Source organism: Penaeus japonicus, unplaced genomic scaffold, assembly GCF_977035675.1.
Source record: "Penaeus japonicus unplaced genomic scaffold, GWHDUDI00000001_assembly GWHDUDI00000011, whole genome shotgun sequence".
NCBI classification, from domain to species: Eukaryota; Metazoa; Arthropoda; class Malacostraca; order Decapoda; family Penaeidae; genus Penaeus; species Penaeus japonicus.
The window spans coordinates 19,287,241-19,304,740 of NW_028234413.1; the positions used below are offsets into that span (position 1 = coordinate 19,287,241).

General features: G+C 47.1%; 1 protein-coding gene across 11 annotated transcripts in view; it reads left to right on the forward strand.

The window, feature by feature from the left end:
• The window catches only part of LOC122264043 (ankyrin repeat and BTB/POZ domain-containing protein 2), a 314,129-nt gene that overhangs the window by 295,407 nt on the left and 1,222 nt on the right, over nt 1–17,500 (forward strand). For 9 of the 11 annotated variants that reach the window (XM_086541690.1, XM_086541689.1, XM_086541691.1 and 6 more), the window contains 17 exons: nt 2,341–3,690; nt 7,134–7,397; nt 7,520–7,758; nt 7,927–8,185; nt 8,410–8,552; nt 8,669–8,856; nt 9,962–10,236; nt 10,521–10,643; nt 10,791–11,056; nt 11,332–11,476; nt 11,727–12,017; nt 12,243–12,437; nt 12,632–12,869; nt 13,110–13,315; nt 13,516–13,809; nt 13,974–14,156; nt 14,431–17,500. The exon at nt 14,431–17,500 is cut by the window's right edge and continues 1,222 nt beyond it. In XM_086541690.1, the coding sequence (XP_086397816.1) occupies nt 2,341–3,690; nt 7,134–7,397; nt 7,520–7,758; nt 7,927–8,185; nt 8,410–8,552; nt 8,669–8,856; nt 9,962–10,236; nt 10,521–10,643; nt 10,791–11,056; nt 11,332–11,476; nt 11,727–12,017; nt 12,243–12,437; nt 12,632–12,869; nt 13,110–13,315; nt 13,516–13,809; nt 13,974–14,156; nt 14,431–14,631 (4,860 nt within the window). In that variant the 3' untranslated portion in view covers nt 14,632–17,500. The remainder of the gene's footprint in view (nt 1–2,340; nt 3,691–7,133; nt 7,398–7,519; nt 7,759–7,926; nt 8,186–8,409; nt 8,553–8,668; nt 8,857–9,961; nt 10,237–10,520; nt 10,644–10,790; nt 11,057–11,331; nt 11,477–11,726; nt 12,018–12,242; nt 12,438–12,631; nt 12,870–13,109; nt 13,316–13,515; nt 13,810–13,973; nt 14,157–14,430) is intronic. The other 2 variants (XM_086541692.1, XM_043032736.2) reach the window with 1 other exon arrangement.

Genomic DNA, 17,500 nt, shown 5'->3' on the forward strand with positions numbered 1-17,500 from the left:
TGACAAATGAGAAAATAAAAAAGAATGAAAAAGAAAGTCACGTAAAAACAAATGAATAACTTTCCCGCCACGGAACTGCCGGGAGTGATTATTCATTATTCACTTTCTCAGCCGATGACGCGTCTCGACTAATTCCGGATGAGGGGAGGAGGAGGAGGAGGAGGAGGAGTAGGAGGAGGTAGAAGAGGAGGAGGTGGTGGTGGTGGAGGAGGAGGAGGAGGAGGAGGAGGAGGAGGAGTAGGAGGAGGTAGAAGAGGAGGAGGTGGTGGTGGTGGAGGAGGAGGTGGTGGTGGTGGTGGAGGAGGTGGAGGTGGAGGTGGAGGTGGAGGTGGAGGTGGAGGTGGAGGTGGAGGTGGAGGTGGAGGTGCTGGGGGGAGTGACGGGGGATAGTTGAAGCAATATGATAATAAGGATGATCATGATAATAACAAAGATATCAGTAATGGTAATAATGTGATAATGGCAATAATGATAGAGATAATCACGGTAACGGTAATCGTGGTAACCGTGATGATAACAATGATAATAATAATTATGATAATCTTGTCTCTCCTCTTCTTGCCTTAGTCCCTTCTTGACATTTTCTTCTCTCATTACTGCTCTTCTGGTTTTTAATTTCATTTATTTCGTCTTTTCATCATCGTCCATTACCTCTTTTCTCCTTTTCCGATCATTGTAATAAGTTAGAACAACATCAACAACAATAACAACAACAGCAATAACATCAACACCATTAACAACAATAACAATAACAATAACAACAACAACAGAAACAACAAAACAAAAATAAAGCAACAAAAAACAAAACAACAACAACAGCAACAGAAACAACAACAAAACAACAAAAATCATTTCCATCCCAAAAACACTTGCATTGCACGTCACGAAAAGCGCCTGCCAAACCAACATCCTTATTCACTCCGCGTATAATATCCTCCTTAGTTACTCCTTGTTCGCCTTGCAATATCCTGCGTTGCAAGGAGGATGAGAGGAGCATTCCGATGGGAAGAAAGGCTTGGTCGAGTGTGGTTGTTGCATAGGATGCGGTGGGAGAGTGTGATTTGAGGGAGGAGGGGGTGTTAGGGATGTTTTTATCTGTTTTTTTTTATGCGTGGTTTATGTGTATTTTCATTTTTATTAATTCATTTTTTGTACATTTATTTATTTTTTAATTTTTCTGTCTTATTTTACCGATTATTTTATTTCCATGTTTCATTGTTTATATTGAATGATCTTATATTATTTTTTGATTATTTGCTTGTCATTTATTTGTTGACTTTATATGTGTTTACCTGGGAGATGACGCCTGGTTATAACAATATAACTTTAACAAGAACCACATAACACGAGATTATATTGAAAAAAAAAAAGAAAATCATACTATATAATCACTTTCTCGCGATAATCCCATAGAAATATATTGAAAAAAAAACATTCTTGTCATACAATTGTCTATAGGACGTCAAACATCTTTAGTACACGAGTCCCCCCCTCCACATCGCACATCAAAGAAAACGGACACCAACACACTATAATTCCAACCTCACAGCTTAACCTCAATCACGCTTTTGTCCACATGATTCCTCCTGTCTTCACGTGTCCATCAAGAATATTGATAACAAGACAAATCAAGAATAATAAACAATGTGAAAGAAAACGCGATTCTTATTCTGATGACGTGTTTTGAAAGCATGTGATTGGTCCTCGTTCTTATCTCTTGGCGGGGAGTGTGTAATGTGATGTTTTGTTGTTTTGTTTGTGTGTTGTTGTTCTTTTTTTTGCTTTGTTTGTAGGTACTGTTGGTATTGACATGAAGGCTTGTTTGGGCTTTGCTTGAGTTTCTTCTTTGTCTTCTTCTTTTTCTTCTTCTTTTTCGTGTTCTTCTTCCTCTTCTTCGTCTTCTTTTCTTTCTTCTTCATTTGCTTCTTCTTATTATTATTATCATTAATTTTTAAATTTCTAATTTAACTAATAATATGTTTTATGTAAGACGGAGGAAAATACTTCAACCCTATTTGTTTCTTTGTTGTTTCCCTATCACCATAAGAATGAGTAATTTTAATATTAGATATCAAGTCAGCGATGGTTTTGTGTCGTTTTATCGTCAAAATACTTTATCCACATCAGGCGACCTTCGGTTTATGAGTGGTTATGTGTTTGTTTAGCTGTTTCTTTTAAGGCTGGTATCGTCATTATCTTGATTTTATTATCGATATTGTTGTCATCATTAATGTATTTTATTGTTGTTGTTATTTTTTAATATCATCACCATGGGGATGATTGATATGGTTATTATTACTACTGTTACTGTGTCTGATCTGTCCCTTGGTTTCCCCGCAGAGCCGAGGTCGCGAGAGCCGAGCTGGGTCCCGCGAACGCCTCGTGGGCGCCCCCCTCAGCCTGGCACAGCGAGACTACCCCAGGCACGACTACTATCAACACAAGCCCCAGGACTATCCTAGTAAACTACAAGATTATCCGAGTAAGGGGCAGGACTACCCAACCAAGCCCCAGGACTACCCAGGTAAACCCCAGGACTACCCCAGCAAACCTCAGGACTATCCTGGTAAGCCACAGGACTACCCAGGCAAACCTCAAGACTATCCGGGTAAGCCGCAGGACTACCCGACCAAACCTCAGGACTACCCTGGCAAGCCCGGGGACTACCCGGCCAAGAATGGCGTGAGCACGCCCGTGTACAAGGCGCAGAGCCGAGAGGTGGTCCCCGCGCAGCGCCAGCAGTCCCCGGGCGTCGCCCTGGGCATGATGAGCTCGCCCGGCGGAGGCGCCGCCCTGCGCGAGCGCGTGGCGTCGCCGCACCGCGTCACGTCGCCGCCCGTCAAGCTGCAGGAGCCGCAGCGGATGGCCAGCCCGCCCGTCAAGATGGCCGACTCGCGCTCGCAGCACGACTACGCCAAGGTCGACCTGCCCAAGATGGAGGGCTCGCCCGCGGGCGGCGTGGGCGTGCCGCGCCTCAGCCCCGCGGGCCTCGGCAGCCACTTCGTGCAGCAATACCCGGAGCGCGACACGCCGGCCGCGTCTCAGGGCAGCGGCAGCAACGCCGTGTGGGAGGGCGGCTACCCGCTCACGCCGGAGAAGTACTCGGTGTCCGGCCCGCCGACGTCCACGTACTCGCCGCTGCCGCTGTCGGCCCTGCACATGCAGTCGTCGCCGTCGCACGGGCAGCGCGTGCAGCACGACCCGCCCGAGAAGGTGCTCGACGCGCTCGACCAGAAGAAGGACATGAGCTACTCCTGCAGCAGCAACAACAACAACAGCAGCAGCAGCCCGGGCGCGGAGGACGCCGTCGAGGACAAGTATCGGGAGTACCCGGCGGAGAAGGACGAGGGCGGCGACCAGGAGGTCCTGGTCGACGGCTGCGACCTGCAGAAGCTGGCGGAGGTCACCAGCAAGACGGCGCTTACCGTCCTGCCCGACGACGTCGACACTTACAACGAGCTGAACAAGCACCACCTGAACGGCCACCTGAGCGCTCACCTGGACCACCTGGGCCGGCCTGCGGGCCAGCTGACCCCCGAGAGCACCGACTGCGGCTCCCTGAGCAAGAGCTCCTCCGACGGCGACCACATGATGAACCGCAAGCGGCCACCCACCAAACTCAAGTCCAAGCGGCGGAACATCCTGTCCTTCCCGCACCATCTCTCCGTGGACGAGCTGCGGGTGATACAGGCAAGTATCCGAGACACGTGTTCTAGTTTAAGGGGCGAATGCTAGGGGCCGGACCGACATTGCTCAGTTCTCTGTCGGTAAGCAGCAATAGGGGTTTTCTCTAGAGTGTGCTGGATGATTTACCAAGCGAGTCGTACAATGTCGAACTTAGTGAGCTGGTCTAGTCTGAGGAAATATATTATCAGCACCAAATTACAAGCCACGTTCGTACTAAGAATAATGACCTAGTTCTCAGGAGATAAAATTTAGGCTAACAACTTTGCGCTGAAAATACTTGCGGTGAAGATCGTGCATTCAGGTAACTACCAAGGTCTCGACACTAAAGCAAGAGAGTTGAAGGCCCCTTTGGGTGAGGGCGCGGCTCTCGACGCATGACTGTAGGCGCAGGTAAGATGGCTTGCCCTGTCATATTGAGGGCAGCATTAGACTTATCGGGAATTTGATCTAGTGATCTCATCGCCACATCCGGCAACAGCAAGGCGTCGTCCCCGATTCTCTTGGATTGTCTGAGCACTAGATTTGTTTGAAATTCACTGAAGATTTCGTAGGTTTCATTTCGAAGGGGTGTTACCATTAAGTTTATTTTTGTTAATTATAAATGTATATACATCACGGGATGTGGTCTTCCCTTGTCTCTCTAAATTGGCACTTCCATACAATGACGTATGTGCCGGGTTCTCTATGATTAGGTCAGAGGTCAAGAGATGGGAGGCAGGGGTTGAGTTTCTGGAGCTCGGTCACCTGTAATTAGACGGTGATAAACCATTCGTATCATAAGACTCGGACGGAGAGAACTCCGCGTTCACCTCGAAATAATGAACCAACGAGCCTTGCCGAGACGTCACCAACACACATTTAGCTGCGCGTCGATTATACGTGCCCTTCTTAGTTTATGTGCAGTTGCAAAACCTCCAGTCGAGACCTTTCCGTACGAGGATCACAGACGCCTTTACGGGGGAGAAGCCAAAGGGGAAATGAAGGAAGTTAGTCAGACAAAGTCACACCTGCATTAGCTCTGCGGTTCATTCTGCTACGTAAGCCCGCCATTAGGGGCGCTCCCATGTGTGTTACCAATCTCTCCAAAGTGTCACGGCACCGTTTTAATCAGTGGCACTCGGCTTCCAATACGAGGCCATGAGGGCGGCGCAGAGGGCGAGCAAAGGAGGGTGCAAGTGAGTTGAATGTGTCGGCAATGGGGCTCTTCCTGTCACGCGAAGCCTATTCTCCGGGTGGAAATATTAACGACGGTCGTTGAGACTGATGAGACAGCGGGGAGAGATGCAACTCTCACTTGGCAATACGATAAAGATAATAAGAAAAGGAAGGCTTATTACTTTGCTCTATATGTTCGAGGGAATATCTTTTCATGGCCATGGAACGTGGATTTAGCACATATTGATTTTGGACGTTAGGAAGTCAAAAAAAGTTCGTCAGGAGATACTAGTTCCCCAATCTTACTCAAAGGAAAATAAAAAGAATAAAAAGAAAACTAAGCAAGAAGAAAAAGAAAATAAAAGAATAGGCTCACCGTGGCACGTTCCTGGCGGTGCCAATTGAAAATGAATAATCCGGCGATTTCGTGTTGGCTCCTCGTTCATCAGGCGACCGGCGCGCGAAGGAGCCGTCCGGGTTCCGCCGCCGCCGCCGCTACTCGCCGCGAATTATGGCTCGTTAAATCGACATCCACGCACCAGGCTTCGCACTTTTTAGTATGGTAATAGGGAGAGCCATTCAGGATTAGCCGTCCTCTTTGTAAGTGTGTCGGTGCGGGGGTTGGGGTTGGGGGGTTGAGTTGTGATTTTGCGTTAGTGTCTTTGTGGTGTGTGTGTGTGTGTGTGTGTGTGTGTGTGTGTGTGTGTGTGTGTGTGTGTGTGTGTGTGTGTGTGTGTGTGTGTGTGTGTGTGTGTGTGTGTGTGTGTGTGTGTGTGTGCGTGCGTGCGCGTGCGTGCGTGCGTGTGTATATGTGTGCATGTGCGCGTGCTTGCATGCATACGTGCATCTATTTGTACGACAGTGAGTGCTTGGCATCAGCACGGAGACCACACACGCTGCCACATGCCCTCCCTGCCCGCCCTGAATACCCCCGCCCAGCACAAGCAGCGCACGAGCAACTGACCCTCACGCACCGCAAAGCACCAAAGCCAAGACGCACGTATGCAAATGACCCGCGTCTCGGCAGTGTGCGTGTTGTGAATGTTTACACTTTAAGACCTTCGCCAGCCCTGTCTACGAGACCGACGTGGCCTGCCCTCTGGTGACGACTCGGTGAACTTCCTCTTGTCTGGACACCCGCTGACCTTGTCTGTCTGTCTTCGCTCCTTCTGGGTGTTGTAGCTTTGGCTCGGGGCGTGTCTGGGCCTGCGTGTACTTAGCGACGGTTCTCTGCGCGCGTGTGTATCTCTATCTGGGTTTAGGTATATGTAGATATAAAGATAGATGGATAGAGATGAAGACGGAGATAGAGATAGAGGTAGAATAGAGGTAGAATAGAGGTAGAGGTAGAGATAGAGATGAGATTGAGATAGATGGAGAGAGAGAGTAAGTGAGTAAAAGTGAGAAAAGCTATCGTGTCGCCATATCCTTATCGGAAATATATAAAATGCCAATGTAATGAAGCATCTCTTAAGAATTCCACTCTTCACACTCGCAGCTTAAAAGCGTTTCCGTTTTTCATTCATCTGGATTAGAAAAAATGATACTACAATGAAACTTAATTAAAATCTCAAATATATTTGTATAATCTTGATTGATCGACCAGATTGAATTAGCTTTTTTTCTCTTTCTTCTTTTGTCCTCGGTAAATCTGAAATTCATAGATATATATTAGATCAACAAAAACACCACCACCAAAAAAAAAAGAAGAAAAAAAAAAAAAAAACAAGGACACGAGATGATTAGAGGGTTAGGCCTATAATCGCTCCAGGTGTTAACATGCAAAAGACTCATGATATATGCGTAAGGTTATTTATCCGCCCTTAGGTACGTCATTTTGACACTGCTAGTTTGATGGCGTCTGATTTTAGGCTCGATTTGTTTGATATTAGATGGTTAGATGAAGATGTATTATTATTGAGTGTTTTTTATTTGAATGTGTAGGTAAGTGATTGAGTGTATGTGTGTGTGTGTGTGTGTGTGTGTGTGTGTGTGTGTGTGTGTGTGTGTGTGTGTGTGTGTGTGTGTGTGTTTCTTAATGATTGCGTCGTGTTGTGTTTCGTGTTTAGTAATTCAGAGCGGGGGAGGTGTGATGATTTGGCCTTGGAATAAATGTTTACTTTTTTTTACTATTTTTTTGTTGTGTACCCAAGTCATGCCGGAATAATTATCGTGAATTACACCGACATTTAGCATCACAGAAGCACACACGAGTTGTCTTCCCTCGCCTTGGTCTCCGGGTGACTTATTTCCCTCCTCTAACCCCCCCCCCCTCTTCTTCTTCCCCACAGCGGCGACAGGACTCGTACGGCGGCGGGTCGTCCTCGGATGAGAACAGGTCGTCCGGCCACGCCTCCATGTCCGACGGCCACACCTCCTCCTCGCCGCCCATCGACTCGCTGCCCCGCCACGACCACCTCCGCTCCAACCTGAAGGTGGTGCCCGAGGACGAGCGGCTCTCGGCGGCCGTGACCTCGGTGGCAGCAGGCTACAAGGGCGCGGGATCCGGCAGGCGAGGTCAGCCCAGGCCACGCCACAGAGCCACGCCCTCCAAGGTAAGGAGACGAACGCCACTTTCCTCTCTTTGGTATTTCACTTGATTGTTCTTACTACACGGATTTGAGTTAGTTTAAGCCACTTGAAGGGTTGACTGTAATTCGCACATGTTTGATTGCAGGACGACCTGTCCCTCCCACTGGAGAGCGCAAGCGGCCTGGAGGACATCAAGCAAGCCATCGAGCAGCTGACGATGCGCTCGCAGGGTTCGAGGACCAGCTACTCCACCTCGACGTACTCCTCGATGTCGGGGTCGGAGGGCGAGCCCGTGCGCCGCCTGATGCGCCACTCGTCCCTCGAGACCATCAACACCAACGTCACCGCCGCCGACGAGTTCGTGTGGGTGGACTCGCACAACAGGTGAGGCCCCGGGGCGAGCCTGCGGATCCCTGAGAGTCCTTGTGCTCAGTGTGGGTTGTCTCTTGGTTAGGCCTTTTGCACAAGGCAGCTGTCTTGTAAGCCATAGCCATTCACGTCCCCATGTTCTCTACCTCTCTAAGTCTCGCTCTCCCTCTCTCCTCTCTCTAGACTGGTGGAGCTGCAGCAGCTCCCGTGGAGCAACCACGACGTGCTGCGCGTCGTACAGCAGGGCCGCGTTCGGGAACAGCTGGACCGCGTGAGCATGGAGGCTGTGCCCAGACTCTCGTACCTACTGCAGAGGGCGTTGGTGCGCGTGGCCAGGGAAGCACAGAGGCTCACACGCCCCCTCGCCATGTGCAGCAAGCAGGAGGTGTCGTCCGCCCTCAAAATTGTCCTCTCGCCCGCCCTCGCTGACTCCTGTATTAAGGTGAGATCTTCGCCCATGTTCACTTTGTTTATGTTAACTTTGTCTCGTAGTTTATTGATTTAGACTTAGTTTATGAGTTGCTGTTCTTCCAAGAACTCTATTCTTTGACGTTTTATCAACCTATATATATTTTTTCGTTTCCCAGTTTACATTTGTTTACCATTTGTCTGAACCTTTAATTTGCTTGCCTCTTTTATCTAACCATACTCTGTTCTGCTGCCCAGGCGTGCTTGCGAGCAGCGGCCATGTACACGGTGTGCGGCGACCAGCTGCGGCAGTCGAAGAGCGCGCGAGCGGGACTCAACCTCTCGGTGGGTCGCTTCATGAGGTGGATGTGCGACGTCCGGATCGGGAAGTTCATTCACGAGTGAGTCTAAAATTACCATTGAGAGTTTCAGTCATGTTTTCTTTTTTTACTGATAAAGAATATGGTTAAATATGCTTCAGCTCGCCCTCCTGACACCAAGCTACCCTTCCCTTCAGATACGCGGCTGTGTACCTGACCGCCGGGATGGAAAACCTCCTGGAGGAGATGGTCCTGCAGTGTCTGCCGGCGGAGGAGGACCACATGCTGACCGCCAGCGTCCTCGAACACGCCATCGCCAACAACGGGGATCTCTGGGGCCTCCTGCAGCCCTACGCCCACCTCAACGCCGGAAGAACCGCTACGGGTACGTCCGTCGGGGCCTGGTTGTGGGGTGTTATCTTGAGGAAGACCGTGGTTGTAGCAAAGGGTTGTTGAAGGTTATTGATTGTGTCGTGGAATTCTGGAGGAATGTTTTTAGGAAACACAATAGAGGGCTTTTGATGCCTTTCACGATAGCTAGGGAGTCAGGATGTGATAATGCTGTCGTAAAACAAAGTCGTAGATGGAACACATTAATATCCCCGCATTGATATCACGTACACCCGGTAATTAAAGAAAATAAATTATTATAATGATAAATCATTGTTATGATTATATTGAGGATGAAAATGACAATGATAGTGATATTGATGTTGATAAAAATAATAGTAATAATGATAACAACAACATTTAAATAGATAGAGAAAGACCCTTCCATCTCCGCCTGTCTCCCCTCTCCCTCTCCCTCTCGTTCTCGCTCTCGCTCTCTCCTCTCCCGTCACCCCTCCCCATCTCGAAACAACAATAAAAAACAAAAATAAAGAAAATAACCTTCCAACTCTCCCCCCTCCCTCTTCCCATTCCCTTTCTCCCCTCTCCTTCCTCTCTCCCTTCCCCCTCTCCCCGCATCTCGGAATATAAGTAAAACATCTCTGGGCCGTTCAGCGCTTGTTCAACACGCGCGGCGGACGGTTGAACACGCTCCCTTGACGCTGATGATGGGCGGGGTTCGGGCGGTGCGTCTCCTCCCCACCCCCTCCTGGTGGGCGACCTTTGGCTTCCTTGTTGCGGGCGTGGGAAGGAGTTACTGTGGTTGTTGCTGAGACTTTCTTGATTCTGTTGTTATTGGTGTCATTATCATTATTATTACTATTATTATTATTATTATTATTGTTATTGTTGTTATTATTTTTACCATTATAATGATTATTAGTCGTTTGTGGTTGTGATAAAATATTAGTGTTGCTTGTTAGTGACACTTGTGTTATTGTACGGACTACGTATTGTGGATCTGATGCTTTGCTTTAATTTGCTTGAATTTTAAGTCAATTTCAAAACATTTCTCGGTGTCACGGTAGAAGTATACCTGAGCGCTGATAGATAGCAGCTTAGAAGAATAACCGTTCACTAAGCCTTCCCCTTCCCCACAGGAGCGCTATGTCTCCCGCGATGGGCCAGTACAGCGAGCATCGAGGCGGCGTCCGTGAGCAGCGCGTCGACGGGCGGGAGTCGAGGCAGCGGCGCCACCACGGGTTCCGGAGGGGCGTCCGGTGGCTCTGGCTCCTCCGGCCCGCCCTCGGCAGCTAGCGAAGGCGCAGGCGGAGGCAGCGGGGGCTCCGGCAGCAGCAGCGGACCGCAACCTTCCAGGTGTTCGTCGAGCGTGACCCTGACCCCGGAGGAGCACTCGAGGAGCAGCAAGGTAAAGGTAACCGTATCTCCCGTGATGTCGAGCTCGCCTCTCTCTCCTTCGCCTCTGTTCGATGCCTTCTTGGCGATTTCTCTGGTATTAGATATTACTTCCTCTTTTTTCTTTAAGTGAAAAGGCCACAACTCGGCCTATGTAGAGTGTAACAAATTTCACCCCCTTTTTCTTCCTCTCTAACTGAAGTTGCTTATAATCTGCATTTTAAAAACAAACAACAACAGCGCTAGTTTGTGTGCGACTACCCCCTAGGCCTAGTAAGCATATATGACTGTTCTTCCTCGCAGACTCTGGAGCAGTCCCTCCTCACGACGTGCGTGGGATCCCTCGCCGAGTTGAGCGAGTTGCTGGGGCGAGTGGCTCCCCACCACCATCGGGCGGCCAATTCTTCCTCTCCGACTCGTGCTCAGGTGAGTGAGTCTCCCTGTCTCTCTCTGCAAGCGAGAGCGAAATCATTCGTGCGTTTTTATGTATTTTATGATGGTTGAAGAGACAATCTGAACGATTTAGGAGAATGATTCCGTAAGTAAATACGAATGCGCCATGTACCCTTTCAGGTAACTTGGGGTCCGTCCGCCCTGCACGCCCTCTTCTACTTCATGCGGTGCAGCCAGCTGGAGCACGCCGAGCACGCCTCGCGCGCCCCCATCCAGGAGTTGGTGTACGAGCGGCCGTACATCGTCCTGCCGCCGCTGCTGGAGTGGGTGCGCGTGGCCACCGCCCACACCGAGCACAGGCACTCCACCGTGGTCGACAAGGACGACGTCATGCAGGCTGCCAGGCTCCTCCTCCCCGGCGTCGACTGTCCTGTGAGGATGATCGGGTGAGTTGAGGATGCGGCCGACGAAGCTGTTTCGCTGCCATGAAGATCCTGTCGTAGTTCGCGTTATTTAGTCATGTCGTTATTGGGTGGATTCTTTTCGGGTTATGATAAGTGCTTGTGTCCAAACGCAAATCTGTCTGTCGGCTATCTATTAGCGAAAAGCCCAATTCAGCACAGATGCCTCTCTAAATTCTGCATCAGATTATAATTTCCGGAACAAACATACCTCTTCAGCTGGCCGTCCTCCAGTACTAATTGTATTCTCTTCCACACAGATATGAAGAACTCATGTGCCCGCGTCGACAGCTGGATGAGATGGAATGTGCAAAGAAGTTCAAGGTTGACCTGGCCTTTAAGATGCTCTCTTGCGGACGCTATGACCTCGTCCCGCACGCTCTCCAGCTGCTTCCGGCCACTAAGGTATTATGATCGTTTGGTTTCTGTCTGAAGCATCATTGGATGCAAATACTAAAAACAATCTGATTTAATGCTGATTGATCTGATGTAGGATTATTATTCGCTTCATGTTGGATATTCAGATTCTGTATATGTAATGGTCGTCCTTGTATTTTGTTTATCTCTCAAAGGAAAATGCTAATCGAACCCTTAGATTTCGACGGGACTGACTATACTACAGCCACCTTGACTGATTCCCTTCGTACCCGTGCAGGTCAACACAGTGAACGAGTACGGGCTGACCCCGCTCATGCTGGCCTGCATCCGCGGCGACGAGCCGATGGTCAACATGCTCCTGGACGCCGGCGCCGACGTGGACGCCGAGACGCCCCCGACGGGCCCCGCCTACCTCATGGCCAACCCAGAGACGCAGCACTGGACGGCCCTCACCTACGCCGCGATACATGGCCACCTCAACCTGGCCAAGACGCTGCTCGAGAAGAACGCCAATGTCGAGGGCGGGGCGCGCCTGGCCGAGGAGAAGTGCACGGAGACGCCGCTGCAGGTGAGCAAGGGCGGCTTGAGTCTGTTGAATTAGAAAAGCTTTTAAAGTTTGTCTTAATTTCTTTAAAAAATACAAATACCGTATCATGCGATAAAACGTGGAGATCCTCATGACTTAATAAATGAAAACAGAACCATCGTTGAAATTAATTGCCTTTAGTCGTCTGTTTCTACTTCCTCTTGATCAAATAAGGGAATACCAAATAATCACCATTCTCTTGGACAGGTTGCGGCAGCCGCAGGCAACACCGAGATGATGGCACTCCTGCTGTCTTACGGTGCCAACCCCTACCTGTCGACGCTCATGAAGGACTCCCTGTGTTACTCCGGCGCCGCGCAACGAGGCTGCTACGCTGCCATCGCCGTCGCTGCGGCTCACGGGCAGAGGACGATTCTTCACAAGCTTCTGTCGCAGCCGCAGGTAAGGGTGCGCTCGACTGGAGTACTGGGGGAAGAGAGGGACTTTCAGGGCTTTGTTGTACGTTTTTCGGTGATCATTTTGACGCTGTATTAAATAATGACGTTAAAAGCAACATTTTAAGTGATAAGAACTGCATGGATATACTTGGCCCGAGACGCCCCGAGACGCCATAACTCATTCCCGCCCGTTTCCAGCACGCCTCGGCACGGGAAGTTCTCTCGCTGGAGGAGATCTTGGCCGAGGGCGCCAACGGGAATACCTCCGACCGCGACCGCCGACCGGGCCGACAGATGTGCATCGTGGACGACCCCTTCGGTAGAGGAAGCCTCGCCTCGTCGGCCTCGGATTCCTCGCAGGTCCTCAAGCTCACGAAACAGCAGATTAAAACCCTGCAGGAGGCCATGTACCATTCGGCGGAGTCGGGCCATCTCGGTGAGTGGGGTCATTGGGCTGCGGGGTTGCCTTCATTTTCCTTTTCTTGAGATTTTGAAGATGGATAATGAAGAGGATAATGACGATAGTTATGTTTGTCATGGTGGCAATACTAATGATGATATTATTAATGATAAGGATAGTGTAAATGATAATGATAATAATATGATAATGGCAATGCTGATCTGTTCTTTGTCGTGTATATTTTTGAAAGGTGTTAAACATTCCTTCTCTCTTCAGAAATGACGCTAGACTTGCGCAATCTGGGCGTGCCGTGGACACTCCACTGCTGGATGCACACGCTAGCCACCGCCCATGAGCACCGCCTCGAGTCGATCATTGATCAGCTGTTGCAAGACTTCCTGCAAGTCTGGCCGGACGATTACTCCGCCCAGTTTGTAGACGAGTGCTTGCCGCTCCTCTTCACCATCTTCAGATATAGCAAGGTAAGAGGCAGTAGAAATAGGAGTACCATTTCTTAAAACGCGAATTAATGTTGTATATGATTTCTAAACCAGTACTAATAACTAAAAGACAAAAAAATGTCACCCTAAATTTGCATAGGCTTGTTAAAATACTGTGGATTCATCTTTTGCACTGTACCCATAACCATAACACGACTCATCCTAATCCCATCCTCCGATAGAACGAAGGAACCTCCCTCCTGCTGGCAGACATCTTCTCCTCCTGCTACGGCAAGGAGGCGATCAAGGAGATTCGTGACACGACGATCTCCGGGGGCGCTCGCATCGACCCCAAGTTCGTCAACAACCCCGAGCTGTCCGACGTCCAGTTCAGAGTCGAGGGGCGGGTGTTCTACGCCCACAAGATCATCCTTGTGAACGCGTCGTCGAGGTTCAAACAGATGTTGAGCTCCAAGTTCTGCGAGGGCAACCCGCCCATCGTGCAGATTCACGACATTCGATATGACATTTTTGAGGTGAAGATCTTGGCCTGGTAAAACTGGCTAGAACAATATCAAATCAAAACACATTTTTAGAAATAGGTAGTTCATATTAATTTGATATACCAATCGTGTAAATGAATACAAAAAATCCCTTTGTATTTTAAACAATAACACGTGTTTCTTCTCTCTCCCGACAGCTGGTGATGCAGAGCCTCTACAAAGGGGGTTGCGAGAACCTAGAAGTGGAGGCAGGAGACGTGCTAGAACTCATGGCTGCAGCGAACTTCTTCCAATTGGACTCCCTTCTGCGATACTGCGAGTCACGCTGCTCAAAGCTGGTTCACTTAGACAATGTTGTGTCCATGTACATTCATGCTAAGGTACATCAGCTGATTATTTCTGTTTCTTAAAAAGCCCTATTTACTTTTGCCCAGTTATAGTGCTAGTTACAATGCTATACCAAGAGCTTTAAAAAATGTATGTTGGTATCCAAATATTTTTCGAGCTATCAGGAATTGTCCATTAGAATATAGATCTTAGAAAAGTCAACACCAGGGTACCAATATAATTAGGGAGTTTACGGGGCAGAGCCCATTCATACCAAATGTCCCTCTCCGAATAGACAGATCAGCTGACTCACTTGCACTCTCACAGGTCTACAATGCTGTTCAGCTGCTGGAGTACTGCCAGGGCTTCCTGCTGCAGAACATGGTCGCCTTGCTGACCTTCGACGACTCGGTGCGACGCCTCATCTTCGGCAAGAAGCTGCACAACCACGACGTCCTTGCAGGCCTGTTGATCACGTTGCAAGCACGCATCAAGGCCCGGTCGTCCCCAAGGGCAGGCAAGAAGTGAGAGGAATGCTGTTGGTGCGAGATGGAATCCTCGAAGAGAAAAGTAATTGCTCATTGTCTCCTGTGTGAGAGCCGTGCAGTCTGCAGGTTGCAATGGCCCCGGTAGTAGGAAGAAAGCAGACAAAAGGTGATGATATAGATCTGAAGTTATATCATCATGTTCTGAAGGCAAATAATCATAAGATTTCCATATTTTACTCTGGGTAAAAAAAATGAAATTGATAGACTCGGATCATCTGCCTTCAGATTATGCTAACAATCTGTGATTAATTCTTAAAGAAACTTTGTTCAGTATTTACACTAACTATACTGAGTATAAAGTTTGCTACAATAGGATGTACTATATCATAAACCATGTGTATCAGCGGAGTCACCAGCCTTGTATATAAACTTAAATGGCATATCTAATTGTCCATAACATAGCACTTTTGCAGTGCATAGTTCATATATGTATATATACCAGTTAGGAGTATGCCCTACTGTCACAAAGTGTGAGGTGACAGCGAATGGTCGTTTACATAAGAGTATTTCAACTTTAAGGATGTAAATTCGATAATGTACAGAAACTGGTTGCGGGTTTCATGATATCCTCCCGGGGGATGAATGTAGATTCTAGTTCGAGTATAAACTAAAAGAGAACGCGCCAAAACCCAACCTCAGGTTGCAGATCAGGAGTTGATTTTTAGGATTACAAAATCAACTTTTTAGTGCTACACAAGTTTTGCTGCTGCAAGATTTTCTAGATCTTTACAGACAGTTGAGTGCCTATCAGTGACCTGACAGACAGTCCAGTGCCTTGGATTTTGTGCCAAAACTTGTGCCAATATGTGTTTCGATAAGTGCTGCTGATAAGATTCAGGAAAAAAATCCCGAAACAGAAAAAAAAGAAGAAGTGAAAGACGAACGCTGCTGAACAGGAAAGTGACACGTGAAACATTCCTCATACTGACCCCAGTGTCCGAACGGAAGGTCTGTCTGCTCAAATATCTCCTTAGACACAGTAGTTTTGTTTGGTGTATAAAGAGGCTGCATTGGAAAGCACGCTCGGAAGAGGAAGAACAAAACTGACTGTTACAGGTGCTGCGTTATACAGGAACCTACCTTTTTCTTGGGTTTAGTGCATGGTTCCACTCGCCTTAGACGACGCGGTGGAACGAGTGTGGAACAAAAGCTAGCAATGCAATCCTTAGACGAAAAGGAATACCAGTGACACGCCAATCAGGAATTTTACTTGTTATGCTTTGTTATTTTTATTTGTAAATTTATTATGGACTTCTGTCAGTATATTATTATATATCGTACATTTATTTGTACTTTATTTTGACATGAGTATGAATGAGATTTGTGTTTTTTTCCTTTACTTTTTCTTTTAGAGGAAACATATTTAATACATAGCGAGCTAAAATTCCAAACGTATTGCCTACGTTTCATTAAACGTGCAGTTTCAAGAGTAAAATAGATGCAATAGCTGCGTGGTTATTTTCGGATTTGGGAGAATTAATAACTCATGTGTATAATGGAGAGAGAGAGAGAGAAAGAGAGACAGAGAGAGAGAGAGAGAGTGAGTGAGTGAGTGAGTGAGTGAGTGAGTGAGTGAGTGAGTGAGTGAGTAAGTGAGTGAGTTTGCATGTGTGTGTGTATGTGTGTGTGAGTGTGAGTGTGAGTGTGAATATGAGTATGAGTATCTGTGAGAGAGAGTGAAAGTGAATGCGGGAGAGTATTCCACAAATCCAAAAATAACGACGAAAACCTACCTACTTTACTGACTACTAAATCCTTCTTTTTCAGTAAAGCGATCGCCAGTTCTCCCAGGAGTACTACTACTTAGTGCAATATTACGTTAATTATGTCCAATTTCTTTTTCTTTTTTTTGTTTGCATTTACTTCCTAAAGATAAGTATGTTTCCTTCGCGAGTTTCAAACAATAAACAAGCCATTTTTTGACTCCGTGTGCTCATCCCTCGACATGTACAGTGCCGTGGCCTTCGGCACAAGATAGTTTGGTTGGTGGCAAATGATCGACGGTAATTCAAGTAGAAAATTAAGAATTAAAAAAATATTAAAGAAAAAAAATGTGATTGCTGTCGTTTTATTGGTATATGAGACAATTGTATAGATGAAGAAAATTCTGGCATCAATTTGAGAGAGAGTGAGTGAGTGAGTGAGTGAGTAAGTGAGTGAGTGTAATATCTTGTGACAAGGCCTTTAAACAGAGCTATTTCTGGAACCCCCCCACCCCCCCACTGTTGTACAATACCACTACCTCAGGTCTACTTGTGTCGTCCTGTGTGTTTGTTTATTTTTGTTGTTATTGTTCTCTGTATATATTGTTCACTGCCAGCTAGAATTCTACAAGTGCCAAGCAGTTTTCTTGCTTCATTGATGCACTGGATTTGACAAGTGCTCAAGCATACCTGTTACGCCCTGCTACACAAGGCAGTTTTGTATATACGTATAGCAACATAACCTCCAATTATAGTTTAATTATTATATTTCATTTCATATGAATTATGTAGTATATAGTTTTCACTTTTTTTTCAAAGAAATTCGACAGTTCTTTTTTTTCTTTTTTCTCCTTTTCATCTCTTTTCATTTTTTCTGCATTTTGATCTTTACAAATTGAGGAATTTATAAATGATGAAAAGTATTATATAGTTTTTCTATAGTTCATTGACTTAAGTGGTACATAAACTTTCATATCTCGAACACCACTCTTCAAAAGAAACACAAAATATTATACACATACATGTAAAGATTCATTGAATTCATATGTATTTCTGTATATATACCTATTGTATATATATATATATATATATATATATATATATATATATATATATATATATATATATATATATATACACACACAC